This window comes from Calliphora vicina, chromosome 2, assembly GCF_958450345.1.
Source record: "Calliphora vicina chromosome 2, idCalVici1.1, whole genome shotgun sequence".
NCBI classification, from domain to species: Eukaryota; Metazoa; Arthropoda; class Insecta; order Diptera; family Calliphoridae; genus Calliphora; species Calliphora vicina.
In genome coordinates, this window is record NC_088781.1 from 25,114,106 (window position 1) to 25,141,301 (window position 27,196).

A 27,196-nucleotide genomic window follows, 5' to 3' on the forward strand; every position below is an offset into this window, starting at 1 on the left:
TAAAAAATATTAATTCAAAATTCCTTTTTCTTTTATTATATTTTTAAACAGTACCCCCCGATAGCCGTACCATACGTACCTGTGGTTTCCAAAATCAAACTACCAACAATTTCTGCTATCAACGTGCCGGCTTTGGTGGCCGCCAAGTTGTGTGCTCCTGTGATACCGACAATTGTAATGCTGCCTCCGGCCTGGGGGTGTCATCGGTAGCCATGGCCACATCATTATTTGCTGCTGTAGCTTTATTGCTGAAAAAGTTTGTTTAATTTCGTATAGATTTTTATTAAATTTCAAATTTTAATTTTTTAATTTAATTAGTGATTTTTACAATTGTTATGATTTTGATTTATAATAATTTATATTACCACATACCATTTGTTAAACAGTTTTTTCCCTCAGCGTTAGTTTTAAGTTGAAATTTAATTTTCTTTTCACAATGCAACATTTTGAATTACTAGAGTTATCTATGAAATTTATCTGATTTTAATTGGATTTTACACAATTATATTTTTATGATTTTTTTATATAGATGTTTTAATACAAAACTTTTGGCTTTAAAAATGCTCTCAAAGAAATATAGGCATATGTATAGAAAAAATATAAAGACAAATCCTTGATTTGTCTTAAATTTCTTAAATTTTAAAAAATCAAAACTAAATCCAAAAAAGCTGTTGAATTCACAACTATTTGTTTACTTTTGCTTCGTATTCTTATGTCATTCACTCGAAATTGATGTCAAACAAACTGTGTGATTTTACATAGAAGTAATGCTGCAGATTGCATTGAACTTTAAAGTTTATATTATACCACAAATACAACTAATTTTTAAAATACATACAATTAATTTGTATAATAAAAATTGTTATATTATTAATTGAAGTTGTATTTTGTATGTTTGTTTACTTTTGCTTTGTTTTCTTATGTCATGCAGTTGAGATTGATATCTTAAAAGTTGTATGATTTTATGTATTAATTTAATTTGTTTTAAGGATTTCTTTAAGAATTCATATCAAGTTCAATAGTCGATGATTGGAAAAAAATCCGATTCTTATAGAATTCAAGTCAAATACAAAAATTTCCACTTTTACTAATTATATCACACCAATTTCTTTCAGAGTATTTCTAAGCCAAAGAAATTTTTATTTTCAAACACCAGCCCCTCCCCCTCTATATCTTTTTAACACAAAAATAAGCTTTAAATTTAATATTTAAAACAAACAAATTTAATGATAAAAAAAAAACATAATAATAATGTGCTAAATGTAAAATCCTACAAAATGAAAGTACGAAAACAAAAGTATAATACAAATAATAATAAAAAACATTTAATAAATTTAATATAAAATGCAATAAAATTATAAAAATCTCCCTGAAAGTATTAATGAAAATAAGAATAAACGAATAATATATTGTAGCCTACCGTAAACCATTTATTTAAGTAAATTTCAAGATTTTATTTCGAAATAAAAAACCAAACAAACAAAACTTTTAAATTTGTTATTAAAATATATAAAAAAATAAAGAAAAAAAAACATTTTTTTAAATAATAAGTTCAAATCCAAAGAAGAAACAAAACACAGCTAATACCAAAAAATAATTAAATGAAATTAAATGTCCTCTATGAAAATTCCAAATAAAACACATTTAATTTCAAAGAAAATCTTTAGACTAGCAATTAGAAGAAACGAAAACAAAAGAAATCAACTGCTTTTTAAAAAAAAACTACAAAAAAACTTTATAAAAAAAATAATTTAGCCTAAAAATCAACAGTTATAAAAATAAAATACACATAAAAATCAACTTCTGTATTTAACTAAAATTAAGAAAATTTTATAAATATTGAGTACTACGAAGAAAAATCAAATAAATTTATAAATAAAATCATGCAGTTTCACAAAACCTTATGAGAAATAAAAAAATTTACAAAAACATCTAAAGATTAACTCAAGTTTTTACAAAAAAAAGATTTAGTGGCTGGGATGGCATTTTTTTGGGCAGTAAATATAACATGAGAGTTCATAAGTGAAGGTTAATTTCAAGATTTATGGATATTCAACCAACCAAGTATTCAAGTCAAGCTGTAATATTGAGGATTCTTAAGACTGCGTTTTAAAGAATCGAATCATAAGTTTCTTACATACAAATCAAGGGTTTTATGTTTCTTAAAGAGAAATCGTGGAGTTTTGTAAAGAATCCCAAATTTAAGGAAATAAAGAACTTTAAAAATTTTGTATATCTTTATTTGCAGTGCTAGAACGAAAAATGTTCTCGCCATTTATGTCAAAGTTTTATAAAAATGCCGCCCACCACTACGCTTTAAATCTATAAGCAGTCTATAAAAATAAAACCTTGCACTTTACACATCCTTGTTGTAATTGTTAGGCAAAAACAAAATCACATTCAATATAAATAGCAAACCACATACTAAAATAACCATAATTGGCGAAACATGTTAAAGTCATATTTAAATACAAATTATAAACGCCCCCACACACTCAAATACACACACACATTCACTTGTTACTGACCAACTGCCAATAAAATGAAACAAATTATTATAAAAACAAATGAAGCAAATATTGTTAAATATTGTAATAAATAAAAAAAAATATTTGAACAACAAATGCATAGAGACATAACACTCACTTAACATAAATGGTCCTAAATGATCCATAAAACACCCATACATTTAAAGAAGAAAAAGTTTTAAAATTCATCTTTGTTTTGTGAGCATTTTTAAAACTTTGTTTTCAATAAAGAACAAAATTTAGCAAATGAAACTAATTTTTTTAGTATCATTAGAACAAACCCCTCCCCCTTCTCACTCTATAATTGTTAATAGTAGTTTTTTCTCTTAAAAGAAAACGAAAAAATTAATATTTAAAACATCGCTATAAAACAGAAATTATTGGTCTAAGTAAAAAAACAAGACACTTAACAAAAATTGCTCGAAGTTAAAAAAATAAAACCTTCTAAAATGTCCTTTAATATTAATATGTAATTTGTTAACAAAAAAAAACATAAATAATTTATAAAAAACCAAACAAAAAAATATGTATTTCTTTAGTAAAAATTGTAAAAGCTGATATAATGTCATAAATGGAAATATTGAATAAAAATTTAATAAAAATAATAAAAAAAATATAAAATTGCTTTGATTATTTTAAAATAAGTAAAAACTTTTAAAATTCCAGTATAGATTCAGATGAAATAATTTCTCCCAAATTGTTTTCAAACCTTAATCTCAATTATTTTCAACAGTTGAATGCAATGTCGATAATGGAAAAATCCTATAGGAGTGCATCCAGGGATATCCCATGTAATGCCGGGTGATCTGGTTAGGCGCATGCGTATTCTATGCATCTTTGGGAATGATCCTAGTATTGCAGTATCTATCTATTACTATGGAACGAATTCGTTCTTTTGTTGAATCGGAATTCGCACGATTTTGGGATAATTTACCAGAACTTTGAAAGTTTATTACTCTGTCGAAACCTAGATCTCAATTGCTGCTATCGCTCTGAAAGGGTGGCTTAGGTATCACCAATTTATTTTAGAATGAACCTTGTATGTTTTGCTGAAACCTCTGAACATATTCAATTGGCCAATGCTGGCAATGTGCAGAACAAAATGGTTTGAAAGGGCCTTTACCACCACTTAGGTTTTTGTAAATTGAGTTAGGTTTTTGACAGGAGAGTTTCAGATCTACATGTTTTTTATTTTTTTTTTATTATCTATGATTGAATGTAAAACAAATAAATCAAAAAACTAAAATATGTGAATTCGCTTTAAAAACGAATGAGTTACTCGAATTCGTTTTACAGAACAGGGGATAAAGTTGAACACAATATTAAATGTTCCACACCCCACCCACCATATATAAAAAAAAATTCAAGAAAATATGATTTAGGCGAATACATTACGTCTTTAATATGAATTATTTAAAATATTTAAATAAATTACAAATTGCTAATACAAATAAAACAAACAAAATACATTTGTTAAGAGGAATTAAAAGCATTTTTATGAGGCAGCCGTCACAGCCTTTACAGGTTCATTGCCATGTTTCACGCGCTTCAAGGCAATGTAACATTTTTTCGTAACCAAGTCATGATATCCCACTGGGCCCATATCGCAATCGGCACAAATCAAAAATTTTCGCTGTTCAATTGTATTGGAGAAACCAATATTTTCAAATGTGAACATGTCATCAACCAGCCAAAAATCATCCAGTGATTCAGTTTCAATCGTTTGAACATCTTTGGTATTTTTTTGATGCATTAAAGGCAATTCAAACTGGAAAGAAATCAAATGAAATATTCAATTTTTGTGGATTAGTCAAAAACAACCATACACACCTGATTTTTTTCATAGAGTCCCTGCTGGTCTTTCAGAATGAGTGAATTACAGAAGCAGCATCTAACATTTTGTTTATTTTTATTATTAGAAATTTCGTTAGTTACAGTAGAATCTTCAGACATGTTTAAAATAATGAGTATTAACTTATTATAAATTAAAGAGAATTCTAAATAAAATTTGTGCAAAATTGTTCACGATAAAAATAAATGCTTCTTTTTGTTAAAAATAAATATTCACGGTGAACTGGGTAACTATTAATTAGTATCAGTGCTGCCAAGTTTATACAATAAAACAGATAATTCATAATAATAATTTAATTGATTAATTTATGGTTTTAAAATTAATTAAATTATTTTATTTGCAATATTTATTGTTAAAATTATATTTGTTACCAACACTATATAATTCACAATTATGATTCTCTACAGTTTGAAATCCTCTGTAGAAAACATGACATTTGCCGCCATATTACTTTAAATTTTTTTTGTTATATTAAAACCAATTTCTTACGGCAACATAGACGCTAAATTTCATTTATTTGTTTAATTAATGTTTAAGTGTTTTATGTTACTAATTATTTCGTATAAAGCGATACGCCATAGTATATTTTATATAGTTTTAATAATAATAAATATTAGTTTCTAAAAATTAAAGCGGAAAAGGAAAAACCACCAACTAATTGGAAGAAAGCAACAAACACATTAAAAGAAATTTGGCAAACAACAATAAGTACAACAAATAATTTCCTTTTCCTATCATACATTAACGAATTGCTTTAAACAAAAATAAGAGAAAAACCATGAACGATCATCAAATGCGCCACAAAAAACGTAAGTATTGTTAATTTGTTGGAATAAAATAAAATTCCAATCTTAATGTCTTGCAACTGTCAAGGACTTTTTGAGGTTAGAGGGAATTTGTGACATTACAAATTTTTTAAAATCTAGTTGGCTTTGATTTTCTTACTTTTTAAAAAAAAAATTTTTCACAAAAGCACGTAAAATATTAGGCAACGGACCAAGTACTGAATATTCGAACTCAGTTAATAATTTAAGTGGTCATATCTGGAATCAAACTGCTCAACAAAACTCCCAATTAAATAACACCAACTACCAAAGCATTAACAGCCTCACTTTAACTGACCCCATTAATTCAATTACATCACTTCATTTACAACAACAACAACAAATGGAACGTTTACGACTGGCCAATATAATGAATCAAGGTAAAAATAATATAACATTAAAGAATTACTAAATTAAATATACATATTTAATTTTTCAATAGAAATGCATGCTTTATGGCCTTATGGTACTGCCACTTTTCTATCCCCCATGCTGCCAGCCCATAACATGCATTTGCCTTATGCTTTAGCCGGCACTCTACCTTATGCAGCTGTTCCCATTTATCAAAGCTTACCTAATGCTCAACCATGTACTGTTTCGCCGGTATCTTCATCATCAAGTGGTTCCTCTTCCGTCGTCACATCAACAACCAATCAGCAACAACAACAACAAAGTCAAATTCTTCAACAACATTTATTGCGCTCTAACTCGATTTCAAGTAACAATTCCAGTGCTCTTGGCAATGGCAGTGTAGTTTCTACGACCAATCAAAATTCCGTTAACGATCCCAATAAGATTAATATACAAATTGGTTTACAGTGTGTCTCACAAAATGCACCTCTGAACATTAACTCTATGAATGATACGTTTGCCAAAGTTAATTTGTTGAACTTTTGTAATCCATCTGGTCAAATGGTGGAAAAGGATTGTAAAGGTATGTTTTTTTAGTTTATAATCACGAAAAAGAAATGTCCGAAACAAAATTAATTGCGGTATTTTAGGCTGTTTTGCCAATACTGAATTGTATTTTGGCGGTTTATTAGTAAGTGAGGACTATTGTGAATAAATAATATTTCCGTTGCTCAGAGTTGCCAATATTTTATTTAGTGTTAGAACTAGATTTTTTTTTCATACTGTATATTATCCCCTGTCTATACTTGAAAAATATTTATCATAACAATTAATGAAGTTTGTTGTCTGAGCAAAAGCACTATTAATTTTGATATGAGCAATAGTACCCTGGTTATACCTAATGCTAGGTATTCACGTTACGATAAGTCGTACAATAAATCGTATAAGTATGAAATTAGTAGTGTGTATGTTGTCGTACTAACGAAGTATGAAAATCAAAAATTTTTATTTTTTGTGATATTTTTATTACTTGTCCTTTTTTTATCATGATAAACTTCAAAATGGTTGTCTAAATAAAAAATTATTGCCTCGTTATGATAAAATTGTTAGTGCTTTTGCTTAGACAACTTTGTCTTGACAACAAATGTCATTTATTGTTATGATGAATATTTTTCTAGTATAGACAGGGGGTAAATGGAGGCTATACCTGATAATTTGTTATCTTAACAACCATTTTAACGTTTATAATGATAAAAATTTATCGATTTTTTGGTCTAACAAAAGATTATGTTATCATAAAATAGTCTAAAAAGTAGATTTTTTTATTTTTAATTTTTGTTGTAAACATTTTATAAAATTCGTTTTTCTCATCAACAAATCATGCAACCACATATTTTTGTATTAATGTAGACTTGGGAACTCTACTAATCTTCAATTTTAAAAATTCAAAAAAACTAAATAAATTTTTTTTCCTAGAATCAAATTCCTCACTGAGAAACTCTCCTGTTCTTTTATCTTCCGAGTAAGTATATAAAATATTTTGTATTCATATATATATATATTGTTTAAACAAATAACAATGAATTATTTTCTAAAGTGACAGTTCGGGTGTCATTATAAATGGAGCTGGTGGTGATGCTACGAATTCCCTGTCTCCGGGCAGCAGCAATGGTACAGTCACTTTATCGCAAGCAAAATTCAATGAATTAACACGTTTAGCCTTAAGAGGCAGTGAAATAGCCGAAAAGTTGGCATATACCCATCGTAATCGTCCGTGCTTCAAGAAGATTGATAGTTTGTGTGCACGCATGAAACAGGATCTTATACGACCCGATGGCGTTTTGCCCAATATCAATTCTCAGGGTATTGCCTGGGCTGTCAAAGATTTTATTTTTGTCTTCACGCGCGTCATCAATGCTTGGATTATAATTAAGGGTTATGTGTACAACACTCCGGAGGGCTTGAACAAAGTTAAATCAGCTTTAAGTCCAGATTTTGCAGAAAGTTTTGCCGCTTGGCAAGATACGACCATGGATTTTATAGAAAATCTTATAAAATCCTTTGTTAACTTGGATAATTTGGTGCAATCTCAGAAGAATGTCTACCAAAAGTCGGACAATACACCCGCAACGGCAGCGGGCAATCGTAATAACAACATTAGCAGCAACACCTCCACAACACCCATTAAAATATTACAACCGGGATATCCTTTAATGGAGGAATCTTTCGACTTCTTAAACTCATCTGCTGAAAAATGTACACAAAATTCTTTAAATAAAAATTATATCTATACCATGGTTGAAGACTCGGAGGGCAGTCAACGTCAGGCTACAGAGAATGGCACATATTTTAAGACTGGCACCTACAATCCCATTAAAAAAGATCCACTTTTGCCTGGAGAAACATGTTCGGATTCCTCTGGCCATTTGTTTGCCACCACCACAAATACAGCATTGGAACAATATATCGATGAACATATAAATGAATTTTGGTCTCCCGCCGTAGATATGGACTTGTCCACTACATCCAATGACAATGCTGTAGCTTCAACTACTTCAGATTTTATAAAACTAAAAGAAAACATTGCTGCAAATTGGTTAAACTATGATCTGCGTGTTTTGCAGCATCATCTTAGTGAATTTTCTACAGATTATGATCCCAATGGGCCACCTCGCCCTTTAGGCAAAGATCTCATCGAAAAACTCAACATAATGATAGAACGTTTGAATGCCATGAAAAGTGCCGATTTCTTTTTTAAAATACAATTCACGGAAAATTATGTAAGATGTGTGAAATTTAAAAAAAATCGTTCTTTAATGATTATCTTTTTGTTTTTAGTTTCCAGAATTTGTTGCCAAGCATAAAACGGATTTTATGGATATACGTTCTATCATTTTTAAATGCCAAATTGGTGGTTATCAACACATTTATGAAGTTGTTCACGATGTTAGGAAAATTATTTATGTCGGTAAAGAGTTTTTAAAGGTAAGTACATACTATGTATACAGGTTATTTATTAATTTTAAATTGGATTTTATAAATAAAACTTGAAATATCTCTAAGACTTAAGCATTTATAAATGCTACAATTTGTAATTAAATATATTAAAAAAACGCGATTTCTTTCATTCGATTAACAGTAATGATCGTGTAATCAATTCTTTTTGCTTGATTTTTTTTTGTTATCGATGACGATCATTAAAAGGGGTTATCGTTTCGCGATGCATAAATTCTATAGCAAAAAGAAGAAGAGTTCATAGCAATTTTATCCATAGTAGATTTTATTAATGGAATTGTGTGTGGTTAAAACAAAAATTAGAATTAGAGGCGTTGGCATATTTTTTCTTCCGTTTTACATTTTAAAACAAATATAAAATATATAAAAACATATCATAATATTCAAAATAAGCTATAAAGAATAAAAATACTGCAATAAAACCATCAAAAAGTAATTAAAAAGTAAAAGTGATCCTCAAAAATTACTACGAATTTTGTTTGAGTTAAAAAAGAACCCTCTTAGAAGAAAAATTTTTGTTAAGAGATACAAACTGGATTAACAGCATACCATACAAAAACAACATCCATATATACAATAAAACGCAACCACCATAGTAGTAGACACAGTCAGTCAGCATTTTTTAAGCTTCTTGTAACCAAAAACAGCGAACTTCTTGTGAGTGTGTATGTTTGTTTTTCTGCTGTTGTGCTACCTGTGCAAATGAAAAATTGTGTACACAGACGGACTAGCATCATAGCAAGCAGCAGTACAAAAGAAAAGAGAAAAACTATTTTATTTTTCAACATTTTTCTTGCAATTGTATTTTGGTTGTGAGTGCGTTTGGTTGTGTGTTTTTACATGTTACTTTTACGCTTGCGCGAGGAGTTTACTGACCGCGTATTAATAATTTTCTAAAAAAGGAATTTTCAATTCAATTGGCCATCTGGTATTCTGTTAAATAATGCATCATCACCATCCACATAACACCACATCAGCAGCAGCGGTATCAAATTCGACTACAACACAACCACCCACCCAAAGAAGACGTAAAAAACGCCCCAATTATGGTACGCGCACGGTAGAGGTACGACGAGGTTACAGTGGTTTTGGTTTTACCATTTCTGGCCAGCAACCGTGTCGTTTATCGTGTATTATACCAAATTCGCCGGCCGATCAGGCAGGCCTAAGGGCTGGTGACTGTTTGATCTCGGTAAATGGCTTAAATGTCTCTAAATTGCCTCATGAAACCGTGGTTCAGCTTATAGGCAACTCGTTTGGTAGTATACGCATGCAAATAGCCGAACATTATTACTCGGATAGTACGGATGAAGAAAATGCAGCTTCCGGTTCCCCAGCCATACCATCGCTGGGTCCCTATAGGCCACGTTATGTCTATCACAAGACAAAACAGCAACGCATGAGAAATTCTCCGATGAAAAAATATGAAAGTCTATTGCCTTTGCCAAGAACTGCACAACCTTCTAAAAAATGTCCTATTAATACGGTGAAAAAAACCCCGGGGACTGAGGTTAAAGTGTCTGCTGTAAAGCGTCCATTAAGCGAAGAACTGAAGGCAGCAGTTACAACGCCTAACTTGTCGTCACCATCCTCTTCTACAGTGGCTAATGTCAGAGCCATGGTAAGAGCTAATTTAACCAGTGCTGCTTTAGAATATAGAGCTGTTGTAGGCTACTTGGGTACCATAGAAATGCCAAAGCAAATCTCACACAGCAGTAAACTACAGACGGTACGCTCATGTATACGCAAACTAAGACAGGAAAAACGTACGCCCTCCACAGTATTAATGGTCATTTTGCCCGACTGCCTAAAACTACTCTCGAATACCGGCAATATCATGGCCACGTATGCATCGTCGCGTTTGAACTATGTCAGTTCATCGTCAGAGAGTGAAAATCGCTTCTTTGGTTTGGTAACAAGTGCCGTTTACAGCTCGCCACCAGAAGAAAATGATGATGAAGAAGATCCCTTAAACGTCGCTTCACATTCCGCCACCACCGATCATATCAGCATATCGAATTCGTGTCATGTGTTTGTGGTCGATACTAAACTATGCGACCATGCTCAACACGTAGCCAAAGCCCAGGAATTTCGTATTGAATGTACCAAAGATCCTATATCGAGTTTATGTCTAGAATTTCCCAACAACTCGGAATATGTTGTGAATCTTATTAGAAGCATGTATACCATGCGTATAATACCTCCGGCCACTCAACGTTCGATGTCAGATGACCCCAATCTACATGCTGGCGGTCGTCATAATGTCAACGCCCATTCACCACAACCTAGTAATCATAGCGAGATTTCGACCACAACATCGAACTCTGATTCGGGCATAGGATATAATAACGACTGTACAAATATAACGGACCGCATAGTTGTTGTAGATTTTCCCCAACAAAGAAGCCAGACAGTACATGCCGCCTTAAATGTCGGACAGAGACCTCATAACATATGCCAACAAGATATACAAGAAGATATAGCCTCTACTTCATTAGCGGCCAATAAGCGCTTAACGGTTAGAGCCATGCCCGATCCTAAAATTCCCTATAATCTGAATAGTCCAGTTAGATGCTTAATAACTTCGCGATCATGTGATGATGTTTTAAATCTCTTGGAACAAGAATCAGAAAATTATGATAACGACCAACAAGCGCTAACGTCATTGCCCCAGCAATGTTATGCCTCCATGGATGATATTTCCTTACACCCATCCTCCCAGCCAGCGGAAGAAGAGGATCATCAGTTTTTGAAGCCGCATAAAAAAACGGAAAAATCCAATGACTCGCAAATATTAACAACAGAGGAAACTTCTCAAGAATTGCCCAACACTATTGAGGAGAAGAAAAATCAATTAAAACTACAATTTGATGCTTGGAATAGTTTACAGGACTTATCGTGTCAATCGGCCGAAATCGTAGATTCTTCTCCCGATAAACTGGCCAGTACGCCAGATTTATCGAAAATTGATGTGAACTTGTCAAACTCTCCCTTCGAAAGAGGCTGGTGGATACAAACGTCGTTACGAACACCCCGAGCAGACAAACATACACTACAATTCTCTCTAACGCCCGAAACAAAAATTAAGACTCGTCCGGAAATCTACCAAATGCCCTCGGTTTGTAGATCGGGTTCTTTAACAAATAGTGACATAGACAGAAATTCTCTAAACTATCGAACGTCTTCAAACGACTTGACAAAACCTCTACCCAAAGGACCCACAGCCTGGGGTACATCAATAGAAGTATTACTAGCCGATCCGGCGGGCATAAAATCATTTGCTGAATTCTTAAAACTCGAATATGCGGCGGAAAATATTTACTTTTGGACCGCCTGTGAACGATTTAGAAATATTGAGAATCCCGACGAAAGACAGGCAGAAGCTTTAATTATCTACACCAAACATTTGTCAAACGGTTCACTCGAGCCAGTTAATGTTGATTCGAGAGCCCGCAGCCTGGTGGAACAGAATTTAGGCAATGCCGAAAAAGATTTATTCCAGCCGGCCCAGAAACAAATTTTCAATTTAATGAAATTTGATTGTTATCAACGTTTCTTAAAGTCTGAGTTGTATAAGCAATGTTTACTGGCTGAGAAAAAAGGGAAACCTTTGCCCTATACAGGTGAGAATTTAGATGAACTCCTTAAAACGACAAATTTTTCCGAAAGTGCCTCATCAAAGTTAAAGAAATCGGCAAGCAACGCCGAAGAGGGGCGCCGACGTAGAAGTCTACTACCTTGGCACAGAAAAGCCAATCATGCCAGAAGTAAATCAAGAGATAGAATAGCGATAGAAAAAACCAACAATGAAAACGCCCCAACAAATGCTGCCATTCCATCCACAAAATCGCAACTGCTTACTGTAAATTATCAAATTAAGCCATCGGTGTCGATACATGGTTCTAAAACATCATTGGCCTCTTTCGAGGCCATAACCGAAAGTGAATTAAATTCAAACTTTTGCCGCGTTAAATTTCCCGATGGTGCCACCACGGTGACACAATTGAAGCCAGAGGAAACAGTGGCTCAACTGGTGGAAAGACTTTTTGAAAAGAGAAATATAAAATATCAATTCTATGATGTTTCTATTACAGGACCGCCTTTAAAAAACGTAGAACTGCAATCTTCAGCCCAAGAACTGTCTCGAAAAGAGATTGAAATCGAACAACGTGTGGCCTTTAAATTAGACTTGCCTACACCCAAGGTTATATCGGTAAAAAGTAAACCCAAAAAACAATTGTACGAGGTAGTTAGACCCATCTTACAAAGATACAACATCAATCCCGAGGTGGTGGACGTGGTAATGAGAGATACACAAGAGAAGGTCGATTTAACCCTGTTAGTGACTCACGTCGACAATCAACGTTTGCAGGTGGTGCTAAAGAAAGCCTATCCACCACTACCACAGGCCACGCAGACTAAAAAACCTTATTGTCAATCCAAAAACTCTATAGTAAATGGTTTGCAAACTGCACAGTCAACATTGGACGAAATTACCAATAAAGTTTTTAGTGACTTAATGGATGTTAAAAACCAGGACGCTGTTGCCAAACCAGTCAAGTACGATCAATGTTCTTTAAAATCTGAGGAATGTGCCTCGGAATCTTCTTCATTCATTAAACGTCTACGTAATGGCAAGAAAAATGATGACCAAACAGGAATGAGTCAAATAAAATCGAAGAAATCTCTATGTGGCACAGGAGCAGTAGCAGCGGAATCAAAACTAGCTATTAAGGAAAAAATAAAAGCTGGCGTTAAACAGCAGTTTCCTTTAAAAGTTGCAGAGAGACAAGATGATTTGTTGGAGGATTTAAAACGGGCTCAGCTAGCACGCCTAGAAGATCAACGTGGAACGGAAATTAATTTTGAATTACCAGAATTTCTTAAGAACACAGACAATTTAAACAGTTCGTCATCGAGTTCCAATAACAATAATAACATAACCAATGAGAACTCATTGAACACTACACCTGTGGAAAGGCCACCTCAGCCAGCACCACGACTTTCCATAATAAATCCCAACAAATCTAAGCCCTCCATATCGCCCATGAAAATTGAAGAAGATCAAAATTCGGCCGAAGATTTTGAGGATATAAATTCATCATTAAAGGGACCACCACCATTGCCCCCAAAACCCAAGGTACTACCCATAAAACCATCAAACTGGGGTGTAAACATAAGCCAACTCACTAAAACGTCGCCATTGCCAACACCCACAATTTGCATTAACAAACTAACGAACGCCAATGTAGCTGCCATATCAACAAATAATGTAATAGTCTCTCCCAGTGCCCGTTGTGCCTATTTGGATCAACCCAGCAGCAGTTTTGTTTAAAATTATGTTTAAAATTAATGTGTGTGTATAACTAACTATTGTATGTTTATAGCATATTTTATTTAAATTTATTTTTTATATTATACACCATTTTTAAATGCATTTTATTAATGTCCATAATATGTATTTCTGTGTAAATATTTATTGTAATCTCTTCTCATTTTTTAATGTAACCTTTATTAGTGTATTTCACTATATTATAACATATTTTTTATAAATATTTTTAAAATATTCATGCGTATTTTAGTTGTAAGGAAATTAAACAAAATTTCTGTAATTTTATTTAAAAAATAAATTTTGATAAAGTATTAACCAATTTAAAATTAAATACTTTTTGTTTTTATTGTAATAGTTTTGATGGATTGGGAATTTATTTGTAAATTAGCAGAAATTAAAAAATCTGACTCAGCGCAATTAGGATCATAAATATGTATATTTCAACATCCTATTTCTTCGTGGAGTTTCAAAAAGCTTTGGAACGAAGCACACATGTATAGATTTCTTTAGAAATTATTTATATATTACAATGAATTTCTTAAGGTAGGGTCACACATGGCAAATATTTGCTCAAAAAAGCGTAACCACTTTTTTAGCACAAATTTTGACGTGTTTAGCCTTACAAGGGATTTGTAAGATCAAACACAATCAAATAAAATAAAACTAAATGTTTTGTTTTGCATCATCTTAAGTAAAATAAGTTTTTAAAATAAATAAAAGAATTCAATGGTATTTTATTTAGTGGTTACGTCTTTTTCATCAAATATTTGTCATGTGTGACCCTACCTTTAGAAATATCCGATTCAGTGATGAATAACTCTGATCCATTTTTGGTGTAAAAATGGATTCTTGATTAAATCCCCTTATAGTCAGTACATCATTTATTTATTAAAATATATACAATGTCATACTTTTAAATTTACTTTTAGACATTTATACATGTTGCTTTATAAATAAAAAAATCCATATAAAGAACCAAGAATAATTGATTACTGAACATTAAGCCGACTCACAGAAAAATGTGATTTTATTAACCCCCTTAAATAAACGAAAATCTGGAAACGAGTTCAATATTTGAATTGAAATATGGTTTTTTCCATAGTAGAAAAATAGAAGCTAGTTTCATTCTCTCATTATTTTTTCAAATTCTATTTCTGACATGCTTAAGGATTTTGTAGTTTTCAATATAAGTTTATCATTCCGTTTGTAATTTCGACAATATAATTTTCCGACCCTATAAAGTATATGTATTCTGGATCCTTATAGATAGCGGAGTCGATTAAGCCATATCCGTCTGTTTGTCTGTCTGTTGAAATCAATTTTCTGAAGACGCCAGATATCTTCGGGATCCAAATCTTCAATAATTCTGTCAGACATGCTTTCGAGAAGTTTCCTATTTAAAATCAGCAAAATCGGTCCACAAATGGCTGAGATATGAGGAAAAAAACAAGACAACCTCGATTTTTGACCTACATATATCTGGATTATTAAGTCATTAATACCCAGCAAAAAAAGTGAGGAAGAAGATGCAGAATTTTCACAACAAATAGCATGCTTGATGTACTTCCAATTTTGGTGAAAAAGCTATGAATTTTACATTAGCTTGTCATTGGAGGGATGTTGTTCATTTTTGACAACTTTTTACTTAATAAATTCGATGCTTTCGATGCGATTAAATTTCGATTTTAAGGTGTTATTTTAATGTAGGTAGTGGATACCTATATATTTTGGCATCATGGATGGAAATATAAATAGAAAAAAATTGATGTAATTGAGCATTTATGAATTGATTTTAATGTAGTTATAAAATTTATGAAACAATGGTTGATTAATTTTAATGATTAAAAAATGTAAAAATTATTTGTATACCAATTTTTACAGGTTTTAATAAATTTTATAAAATTCAAAAAACGTAGGAAACAATTACATCAACGAAATATTTATAATTCAGTGTCAAATACCCATATTTAAAATCACATCTTCAGAGGTAGAAAAGATTCATTTGCAACTTTAGATGTGATTAAAATGTCATATGTAAAGATGCACTTCCATTATTTTTTGCTGGGTATAGACAATATGGATATCTAATGATAGATATTTTAAAGACCTTTGCAACGACGTATATAAGACCATAGTAAGTTGGACCTACAATGGGCCAAAATCGGAAAAAATATTTTTCAACCCGACTTTTTTTTCAAAAAAAAAATTAAAAAACAAAAAATTTGTAAATTTATATAGCTACCCAGCAAAAAATAATGGAAGTGCATCTTTACATATGACATTTTAATCACATCTAAAGTTGCAAATGAATCTTTTCTACCTCTGAAGATGTGATTTTAAATATGGGTATTTGACACTGAATTATAAATATTTCGTTGATGTAATTGTTTCCTACGTTTTTTGAATTTTATAAAATTTATTAAAACCTGTAAAAATTGGTATACAAATAATTTTTACATTTTTTAATCATTAAAATTAATCAACCATTGTTTCATAAATTTTATAACTACATTAAAATCAATTCATAAATGCTCAATTACATCAATTTTTTTCTATTTATATTTCCATCCATGATGCCAAAATATATAGGTATCCACTACCTACATTAAAATAACACCTTAAAATCGAAATTTAATCGCATCGAAAGCATCGAATTTATTAAGTAAAAAGTTGTCAAAAATGAACAACATCCCTCCAATGACAAGCTAATGTAAAATTCATAGCTTTTTCACCAAAATTGGAAGTACATCAAGCATGCTATTTGTTGTGAAAATTCTGCATCTTCTTCCTCACTTTTTTTGCTGGGTATCTTACTTCTTTTTTTTATTGGATAAAAGACGAAATGCGCAAGATAGGATTTGATTTTAGACCTATGGTTTCATAGGAAACTTTCATAGAATTTTCCGTATTTTAAAAATTTTGAGTTGACGCTCTTTAGATATATCCGCTTAGGTTGCTATAAATATTCGAGAAAATCGAATCACAAATGGCTGAGATATAAGCAAAGAACTACGACTACCTCGATTTTTGATCTATGTATATCTGGATTACTATGACAATATGGACAACTAATGATAGACATTTCAAAAACCTTTCCAACAACGTATTAACGCCATAGAAATTCTTACCGACAATGGGTGAAAATATTTTTCAACCAGAATTTTTTTATAAAAAAAAAAATTATTTTTCATTGAAAAATTGTTTTTGATGAAACAAAATGTTGTTTATCAAACAAATTTTTTTTTTCAACTAAAATTGTTCAATCTTTATCTTAAAATATACTTTGGTGAAGAAAATTACTTTAGAACTTAAGTAATTATAATAATTATGATATTTTACACCAAAAAACTCACACACTTTTGAAAATTCCATATTTTTAGATAAATAACGATACAAATTTACAAAAATCAATAATGGCATTTGAAGTTGAATTTAATAAATTATTAAGTGAAGCACCATTTGAAAATTTACAATTTGATCATATTAAAGGTGATCCGAAAGAAACAATTTATACTTCTACTAATATAAATAATTAACTCAAAAACATAGAAACAAATAGTTTAATAAGTTTTTAGTTTGATCTTTATTTTAAAAAAAAAAACTCTTAAATAACACTAGTTTATAATTTTTGTTTAATTAACTTTTAAAATTTAAACATTTGTATGTATGTATAACTAACCTAGTTAGTAGTTAACTTGTTTTATAATTTTAAATACTAAATTTTAACAATATTCTGTTGTTTGTATTGTAATGATTTGCGTGTTTTTGTCTATATGTTAAAAATTTTATTTAAAGTTTGACTTTAACTTGTTGTTAACAATATATATTTAGTAAGACTTTCAAAGACAATTAGTGGTTATATTTAAAATCAAAATGAATTCAAAGTTATAAAATTGTTCTAAAAAAAAGGTAATTAAGTAAATTTTCTTATTGTTGCATAACAACTACAAATTTTTTGAGAATTTTGTAAAGAAAGAAGTTTAAAGAAATTGATAATTTGTTTCATTTGTAAGTGTATGTAAAAAATCTATGTAAATAAGTTTATATGTGTTGAAATGAATTCGAAATAACAATATTTTATTATTAAATTATAAGTGATGTGTTTTGTAGATATTAAGATTTATTCAAAAAAAAAAATACTAAATTCTAGTTTAAGTTGTTTAAAACATTTTTTGTAATTGATTTGTTGTTTATAAGTTGTTATTCTTTCGAACATTTTCCTAGATTATTTTAATCGTTTTTTACAATTAATACTTATTTTAAACTAATTTACCAAGTGAATTCATATATAGAATATTTTTTGACAATTTCTTGTAGATATTTCTTGAAATTCAATTTGTAAATGTACATACATATTTAAAAAAAAATGAAGTCTTCGATACAACTATTGAAATAATAAATTGTTTGTTTTTGAATAATATAAATAAGGCTTTAAAATTCAATTTGAAATTGAAAATTACTTTGATATCGTACTTGTTTCTAATTAGAACTTGTAAAGGTAACAGCAATTGCAGAACATATTTAAAAAAATGTTCTTTCACTTATTTTAACACACTGTTAAGTTATATGAGTGTCTCTCCCATACAGTGTATAAACTGAAATGTTAAGTAACATATCAGTTTTCTTAAATTATTTTGTCTGCTTAATTCTGTTATTTTCCTATGTTTTTATTGGTAGACGTTTTTAAATCAGCAAATATTAGTTGTTGGTTATGTTAACCATTTTGAAAATTCAAAGATTACACAGATATGAATCAGCTGGTTCCAGTAATATGACAAGAAAATATTAAAATGGTTGTGGTAAAAATATGCATCACATTTGTTGCCTATTGAAAATTTTATTTTTTTTCTCGCTCTGCAAATTACAACCATTGAAAAGGGGTTGTAGAAAGTCTAAAAGTTTTTGTCTGCATTAAATAAAATAATCAGTCTTATCGTGTTCCCTTTTTTTCACCTCCGTGGATCCGCGACTGCAATAAAGTATATTTCCGATCCGTATAAGTTTAAACCAATATTCCGAAGCCCCATTATAAATTTCATATTAAAAATCTACATAATCAGCCCATGAATGTTTCAGCTATGTGAAAATTTATTAAATTATGTTTATAGTGATCTGTCAGAAATACTTTCTACAATATGTCTGTAAAACCTAGCCGAACAAGTCCATAAATGGCCAATAGCCCATACAAAATTTAGGTCTTTGCTAAAAAAAAAAATAACAACAGGGGCCAATTATCGCATTGGTAATAAAAAATAATTTTGAACGATTGTTAGCTTTCGAGTAAAAATTTATAAATTTTATAAATTTCTATTCATTTAATTCAATATCGAAAATAAGAAAAACTGTAATTTCCGAAAATGAATTCGCTCGTACACGATTACAAGAATTATCCACCAGTTAGCCCAAAGTGATCAACTCAATGATTAAATTACGTTTCGATCAATACAAGTTATACATTTTATTTATTCAAATCCGTTCGAATTTTATACTAATTCGAACTTTAATTTTTTTCTTTTCGAAAAATCACAAAAACATAAAATTTTTGGTTTTTTGTGGAAAATGTTATTCTGAAAATGGATAGGATATATTTTTTCTTTAAACTGTTAATCCTCTATTCCTAAGGTGTTCAATGCTTTAGGAGACTCACAAACCTTGACTTTTCTTCCGTGGAAATGTACAAATGAATTGTAGAAGTTGCTGGTTTAATACAGCTTCTTCTCAATCATTGTAGTTTTATTTAGATAAATATATTAACTATTCAAAAGACTTACGTCACAAATATTCACTGCTATTAAATATTTCTCATAAAATTAAAAAGCATACACAATTTAATTAAAACATCATTTTAATTAAGACTACAATGAAAAATGTAACAAGAAAAAAATGTGTGATTTTAAAATTTTAAAACAATTGCTTAAAAAAATAAATATTAAAATAAATTTAAAAAGAAAAAACTTAATATTAAACTACATTTTATAGGAAACTTTTTTAAAACTATTCCCTTCTCGTAAATTCATCTATACTAATATGTTGAGCCTGTAACATACTATAGAAAAGAGAATGTGTATTCAAAGCCAATTCTTGCGGTGTACCTTGCTCCTTAATTTCAGCCTGATCCATTACAATGATACGATCCATATTATGTAGGCCATTCAAACGATGAGCTATAAATATGACTGTAGAACTTTTGAAGGAAGAGCGCAAAGCTTGATGCATGGCGAATTCGGAATCGTTGTCTAAGTTTGAGGTGCCCTCATCAATACAAATGACTTTGGAATTTTTAAGTAAAGCTTTAGCTAGACACAGCAATTGCTTTTGCCCAGCCGATAGATTAATGCCACCCCTATCGAGTTTGCCATCTAAGCCACCCAAAGATTGCACTAAATAGGTGGCCGCTGAACAATTGGTAATAGCATGCCAAATTTCAGAGTCATAATATGATGAACGAGGGTCAAGATTTTCCCTAACAGTGCCCTCGAATAGAAAGGGTTCTTGCGGTATTATGCCAATGCGATCGCGCAAAACATTCAATGATAAAGTTTTCAAGTTTACGCTATCCAAAGTGATTTCTCCTTTACTTAAAGGAGCTATTCTCATTAAGGCCGCCAGTATGGAAGTTTTTCCGGCCCCAGTGCGCCCCACTATGGCTAAACGCTCAAAAGCTTCTGTTTTAAAGTTTAAATTTCGTATTGCTGGTGTCAGATGTTCCCTATAACATAGCTGGGCGTTTTTAAAGCTTAAAGCTCCTTGAGTAGGCCAACCGAAGGGCGGATTGAGGGAGCCCTCAGCATTATCTTCTCCCTCCAACTGTAAATACTGTTCGATGCGCTCAACAGCTACTAATTCTTGTTCTGTTTCGGCCACTGCATTGAGAACTCCTCCTAAAATGTGTGTAATACTTAAAGCATACGATATGGCTAAGCCTACTAAGCCAGGATTGGTAGCATGGGCTGAAGTAATGGCCGCCAAAATGCCGGCACCACCTACCAACAAAGCTCCCAACAACTGCAAGCGTATACTTAACCAATTTTGCGCCGACGAAGAGGTTAGTTGAGCCTTAATACTTTCTTCTAACTTGGCATGAAAATCACGTTGAAAACGAATACTTACACGCATTGTTCTAATGGTGACCAGACCCTGTAAGGTCTCAGTGAAATGAGTGTACAATGGCGACAGGGCATTACTCGAAAGACGCTTGATATCGCGAGAGGCATGACGATAGCGATGTTGTAAACTTAAATATACAGGAACCATGGGTATAACAATTAAACTTAACCAAGGCATGGCATATAAGCTTATAAATACTGAACCCACCAGACCCACTAATTGAGCCAATAAAATATTCAAAATAAACGGCAGGGAATCATCTACGGTGTAGGTATCAGATGAGAAACGATTTAAAATACGGCCCACTGAAGTGACATCAAAGAAACTAAATTTGGTCTAGAATAAACAAATATATTAGAATTATAAAACTTATGAAAAAAGAATTACATAATTACAGTCATACTTACATATATTACTTTATTAAGTAATTTGTCATGTATATATTTGGCGGCCTTCAAGCCGGCAAAGGCAAACAGAAAAGCTCTAGCCAAAGTCATTACGGAATTACTCAATGCCAAAGAAGCAAAAATACTCAAATAATATGCCGTTGTATGGGCAGGCGTTGAATCATTTGCTCCTTCTTTCCACAAGGGTGGCTGTATTACACGATCTAAAGAATTGTCGCTAGAGGTGTTATTATCCAATGTAGTGTCCGTTACCCAGTGAGCTAACCAAGCATCAGATAAGTTGCGTGTTACCTGCATAAACACCACCGACATGAGAACAATTAAGCCCAAAGGCGTTGTTACAGCTCTCCAGTAACAAGCAAATACATTCATAGATAAATTTCCATATTCTCTGGACTCCTGTAAGTATTAGAAATTAGTTTTAAATGGTGTGTTTGAATTTATAGTGATTTGTTTTGAAAATTACCTCTAGCATTATACTATCAACACTTTTCTTTTCATGAGCCATTTGTAATGCATCCAAATCTATGGATGCTCGTCTATCCATCATATCTGCCTCATCGTTGGAGTCTTCTAAACTTAGATCAATACTTTCAGACATGTATTCGCTAGGCGTTAATTTGCCGTTTTCAATGTGTAAAATCTGTCACAAAAAGGAATACAATTCGTAATTTTTTTAATTTTTTACCAAAAACGCGTTGTTTTCATTTTAGCTCAAAATATGATATTTTTACCAAAAACTCATTATGATATTTGTATACCCTTCAATATTAGTGGTAAGATTATATAAGAGTAGGTCCATAACAAAACGCAATTCCAATTTATAAGTTTCTACATTTTTAAATCTATGCCACTATTGTTAAAAACCATACCAAAGGTCAATAATAAGTATATATGAGGCCATCAACGCAAAAGTAGTGTAACCCACAATTTTTGTTGGTTGCTGTTCTAGTGTTACATGCAGTCCTTACATTACAACTATCAGCTACCTTTTGGTATTCAAAAGCAGATGGAGCGGAAAAAATCATTTTTGCACAGAGCATAATATAATGTAAGTTGAATGTACCACTAAGTAAATAGTTTGAGGTTACACCACTTTTGCGCGGATAGCCTCATATAACCATGTCCGTCTGTCTGTTGAAATCATCTTTCCGAAGCGCCCCAATAATTTACGGACATTTTTCAACCCGAATTTTTTTTTCATCAAATTTTTTCCACTAATAAATTTTTGAAAAAAAATATTTTGCCATACAATTTTTTTCATAAAAAAATTTAAATTTTGTTTCCTGAAACTATTTAAAAATTTTATTTTAAAGTATAATTTATTGAAGGGTATATAAGATTCAGCACAGCCGAATATAGCTTCTTTCTTATTTTCTAATAAAATGGCCACTTACCTGATTAGCATGATAGAATAAAGTAACACTACGTGTTACAATAATTCTAGTTTTATCTTTCAACAAATTTAAAATGCAGTGTTTAACAATATGACGCGCCACATGAGCATCCAAGGAAGCCAAAATATCATCCAACAAATAAACTGTAAACATAAAAAATAAAATGAATAAAGTAAATTGGTTTTACTGTAAAATATATTACTTACTTTTTTTATCCTGATATACCGCCCTGGCTAAAGCAATTCTAGCCCTTTGACCTCCCGATAATGTGCGACCATTTTCACCCACGCCCACCAAATCACCACCCAATGCCATTAGGTCATCATTTAATGCACAAGCAAATAACACAGATTTATAAAATTTCTCATCGAAAACATTACCCCACACAATATTGTCACGTATAGTGCCACGCTGCAGCCAAGGCGTTTGAGGTACATAACCAAAGCCTTTAAAAGACAAGAGATATTAAAATTTAACATACATTTATTTAGTATGAAAACAAAATCAAACCTGTGGTAAAATCTGGTACACATATTGAACCACCTAAGCAATTTATACCGGCTACAATGGCGGATATTAAACTACTCTTACCAGCTCCCACTGGACCTTCAATACACACAAGTTCACCCTAAAATAATATTAAAAATGCCAAAAGGTATTTAAATATTATGATTTAAATTATGAATTTTATTTGTTTTACCTTTTTCACTTCCATATTAATATTTTCCAATCTAAATGTTGTTGTTTGTACATCTTCATCGTTGTTAATCATATCATATTCAAAAGTAGTATCTTTGAATTGTAATACCACGGGTCGTTCATCGTTCGATGTCATAGAACTGCCTTTTATTATGGGATTATAATATGAAGAAAAATCAAGATTACGAAGCTGTAAAGAAATTTTTTAACAATTTACAAACGTTTCGAAATCGATTTCCATCACATGATTTAAATATACATAAATCAACATTTAAATGTTAATATAGTAGTATATAAAACTTACATCCATTAGTTCCTGTACACGTTTCACCGAAATCCATGCCTCTATTAAACCATTCAATACCCAAGGAAATGCATTCAATGGACCAATAAGTAAATTCAACAAAGCCACACTTGTATATGTAGTAGATGCTATCAATGGATTACCCATCCACACAGACACGCCAAACGTCAAGAAACACATTAGAACTGGAGTAGTAGCCCAAAAATAAACACACCAGGCGTCTAAATATTTGCGTTTAGCCAAAAAATTCATTTCATCTTTACGGAAATTTAATATTTTCTTAATGAACACATCTTCCCAGGCATTCAGTTTAATTTGCTTGGCACCAGTAATAGTTTCACTGGTAGCCGATATACGAGCATCTTTGGCTGTCATAAGACCTTGAGAATAATGGCCAATACGTTTGGCCAGCCAACGATTAATGGGTATAAGAGCAGCGGCAAAAATTACACCAGCTATAAAGGCAGCTCCCAGCTGAGTGTATAGTAAATACAGGGTAGTAAACAATTGAAATGGTATGCTCCAGAAGGAATGAAATGAAACGCAAGAGTTCACAATGCGGTCGGTATCAGTAGACATGAGATTTAATACTTCGGGACGGGCATCTTTTAAGCCACGGGCTTCCAAAGCTTTGCGATAAATGGCACTTACGACACCAATACGCATTTTCATGCCAATCATAGACATGCGCCAATTGAAGTGGCAAGAGCAAAAGGTGTCTATAAAAATGTCAGTATTTAATATGCTAAACAAATTTATATTATACAAAATCTACTTACATATCAGTTGGGTGCCAAATAAACCCAAAGCATACAAATATGGCAGCCAATTAAAATCATCTTCATTCGTATCATCTTTCGAAGATCCTTGTCTCAATAAACCACCCAGCAGCAAAGGACCAGCAAAACTTGAAATGTCTGCTATGAATCTTAATATACCAATCAAATAAAATTCTTTGCCAAATGCTTTGTGCAAAGCCCAAAATAAATTTTTCGATCTCGAAATACTAATCTGTATCTTTTCACTAATTCTGGGTATATTTAAAGCATCTGGCAAATCAAATAAATCGTCGATACGCCTTAGATTTCCGGCCACGCCTTTAGAGATAAGAGGCCCCACCCAATGGAAAAAGAACCGTGACAAATAATTAGCTTCATCCTGTGCATGACCCAAATGAGCTTCATTGAAATCAAAATGAAAGTGTGTGTAACGTGGTGATAGTAGTGATGTTTGTTCTGTATTAGCCTGTGGATAGCGTGCTCCTGTATAAGTAGATTTCCCAATGGGTATAAGTGTTAAACCATAACAAGTATCGAGTAGTAAGGTGGCTAAACTCCATGGCCACCAATCAAAATGTCGACTAGAACGTAGCCATACTGCATCCAAAACGAATATAGCCAACCACATGACTATAATGACTAAAGGTCCTCTGTGACTTAGTTCACCAAAATTTCGGGAAGTTAGCAGATAACCTTAAATAAAATATATACGATTTATAAACATATTTTAACAATGTTACAAGATAATTGTACAAGAATTGTACTATTTACATAAATATAGGCACTAAATGAAAAATGTCAATAAAAACATACAAAATTTAAAGTTCTCCAGAATTTTGAAATTCGCTTTAGTTTGGTTTTTGCATAGGTTTACAGATTTTCATTATTATCGATCTTAACCCTCTAGTTTACATTGCATTTAAGTTAAATAATCGTAGTAAAAACTTTAAAACAATATCTGTATGTACATATGAATAATTTTCTTTAAATAATATTACGACTATAAAACTATAATAAATTAAATTGTTTCGTGAATCCCCAACTCTTTAACTAGTTATAGGATAAATAAGTAATGCATTTTCAAATGGTGAAAAAATAAACATGCTCTGCATTAAAAATACCTGATGAACCCCCACATAATTAAGAAAGTTTTTTTATATTCTAGTATAATGTATATAAGTAAATATACTAAAATATTGAACTATTAATGTTTACTTATAATTTGTCAACTTACCACTGTGTACCACCCACATAACACATTCCGTACAAACGACCAGTATATCAGCCGCATACAATTTGACACCCAAACGATAAAATTCAAATAGTTTTAATACTGGTAATGAAGCCAAAAGAATTGTGGTTACTACGCGCAAATAAATGGCCCATAATTGTTTGCGATCTCGTGCTAAACACCGAGTATAGCTTCCAAAATGATATGCCGACACTGCAGCAAACAATGTATAAATTGGTAGTTGTAAAATAATTTCCTGAAAGCACGGTAGCAAATCATTTGAATCACTGGCAAATGGCCGAACTCCGGTAGAACAAAAATCAGTCCAGTTCCATCGAAAATTCCACACATCATTCACATTCATTTTGGTGGAACTTAAAAAGAAGAAAAGGTTTTTTATTACCATATATCAATAATTTCATCAAATTTTTCTTACTTTTTCAATGGCTATTTATGCAGGTGCTTATAATTTTATTTTTCCATGAAAATATTTGTATAATTTTCTTTATTTATTTTTCTCCAAAAATTGAACCCAAACGCCCTTCTTTGTTTTGATATTAATTCTTCGCGTCCATCAACATTGTACACCGCAATATAATGATAATAAAATGTATATTATATGACTAATAACTGTTTTATGTTATTTATTTCCAATCGGCAAAATAAAAATTAAATTAAACATTTGCCACAGTATCTAGAATGCGTCGTTGTCGCGTTTGTAAATCACATAAAATATATTAAACAGCTGATAAAATGACTGGAAACTTATCGAATTACTATTTTTACAAAAACAATTGGGTATATGGTTTACAAAAACAACAACTACTCTACGATGAATGCAACGAAAATGCAGACCAAAACAAATAGAGCAAAGAAAGAATAAAACATTTGTTTAGAATCAGTAGAAACAAAGAATAATGTAAATTAGAAAGCAGTGATTGCCAAGTATAAAAAGGTTTATAAAAAACGCGAATAAGGATTTTTTGGCGTTTTTAAAAAAGCAAAAATGTATGTATTTCGTAACTGTCTGCGATTTTTTAAAATTATTCACCATTAATATATTTAAAGATGGAAGATAAAACGTCTCCGTTCGTCCAAAGAGCAGCAATTAAGAGAAAAATTATTATGCGAAACCGCTTATCGAAAAAACCTTCGGTAAGTGCTACTATTTTTTTCTAGTTGTCGAGTACAACACCAAATTTTCTTAAATTTGAAAAACACCTTCAAAATCTTGAGTTAAATCTTTTTGCACTTATGTCAGTTATTTAATTGAATTGAAATCAGTTGATATTTTAAGTTTCTCAGAAGATTTAGAAAGAAGAAACTGAGACCTTATATGCTTTTTAAGTGACCTTGAGAAATCTGTGAAC

At 31.4% G+C, this 27,196-nt stretch overlaps 6 protein-coding genes across 9 annotated transcripts in view; 3 read left to right on the forward strand and 3 right to left on the reverse strand.

Annotated features, from left to right (window-relative positions):
- Window positions 1-221, reverse strand: part of LOC135951775 (uncharacterized) — an 88,397-nt gene extending 88,176 nt beyond the window's left edge. The window contains exon 1 of the mRNA XM_065501494.1: window positions 80-221. The gene's annotated coding sequence lies outside the window, so the exon portion shown is untranslated. The remainder of the gene's footprint in view (window positions 1-79) is intronic.
- LOC135951776 (uncharacterized) overlaps window positions 1-3,149 on the forward strand; it is a 28,864-nt gene extending 25,715 nt beyond the window's left edge. For all 4 annotated transcript variants that reach the window (XM_065501495.1, XM_065501496.1, XM_065501499.1 and 1 more), the window contains one exon: window positions 52-3,149. In XM_065501495.1, the coding sequence (XP_065357567.1) occupies window positions 52-266 (215 nt within the window). In that variant the 3' untranslated portion in view covers window positions 267-3,149. The remainder of the gene's footprint in view (window positions 1-51) is intronic.
- Window positions 3,150-3,900: 751 nt separating this feature from the next.
- Window positions 3,901-4,591, reverse strand: strat (RAB interacting factor STRAT). Its single transcript, XM_065501050.1, has 2 exons — window positions 4,359-4,591; window positions 3,901-4,296 (listed from the first exon to the last, which is right to left on the reverse strand). The coding sequence occupies exons 1-2, from the start codon at window positions 4,479-4,481 to the stop codon at window positions 4,024-4,026; spliced, it is 396 nt and encodes a 131-aa protein (XP_065357122.1). The 5' UTR covers window positions 4,482-4,591; the 3' UTR covers window positions 3,901-4,023.
- A 283-nt stretch (window positions 4,592-4,874) lies between these two features.
- On the forward strand, window positions 4,875-17,547 carry mtsh (mitoshell). Its single transcript, XM_065501236.1, has 7 exons — window positions 4,875-5,189; window positions 5,354-5,584; window positions 5,647-6,138; window positions 7,032-7,077; window positions 7,153-8,335; window positions 8,394-8,540; window positions 17,283-17,547. The coding sequence occupies exons 1-7, from the start codon at window positions 5,159-5,161 to the stop codon at window positions 17,436-17,438; spliced, it is 2,286 nt and encodes a 761-aa protein (XP_065357308.1). The 5' UTR covers window positions 4,875-5,158; the 3' UTR covers window positions 17,439-17,547.
- loco (locomotion defects) lies at window positions 8,817-14,233 on the forward strand. Its single transcript, XM_065499636.1, has one exon. It carries the CDS (start codon window positions 9,514-9,516, stop codon window positions 13,903-13,905), a length of 4,392 nt encoding a protein of 1,463 aa, XP_065355708.1. The 5' UTR covers window positions 8,817-9,513; the 3' UTR covers window positions 13,906-14,233.
- A 2,182-nt stretch (window positions 17,548-19,729) lies between the features above and the next one.
- LOC135952511 (ATP-binding cassette sub-family C member 10) lies at window positions 19,730-26,539 on the reverse strand. Its single transcript, XM_065502503.1, has 11 exons — window positions 26,263-26,539; window positions 25,830-26,200; window positions 24,596-25,288; window positions 23,817-24,535; window positions 23,514-23,702; window positions 23,324-23,441; window positions 23,020-23,259; window positions 22,814-22,956; window positions 21,883-22,059; window positions 21,417-21,815; window positions 19,730-21,345 (listed from the first exon to the last, which is right to left on the reverse strand). Exons 2-11 carry the CDS (start codon window positions 26,188-26,190, stop codon window positions 19,897-19,899), a joined length of 4,488 nt encoding a protein of 1,495 aa, XP_065358575.1. The 5' UTR covers window positions 26,191-26,200; window positions 26,263-26,539; the 3' UTR covers window positions 19,730-19,896.
- Window positions 26,540-27,196: the final 657 nt, after the last annotated feature.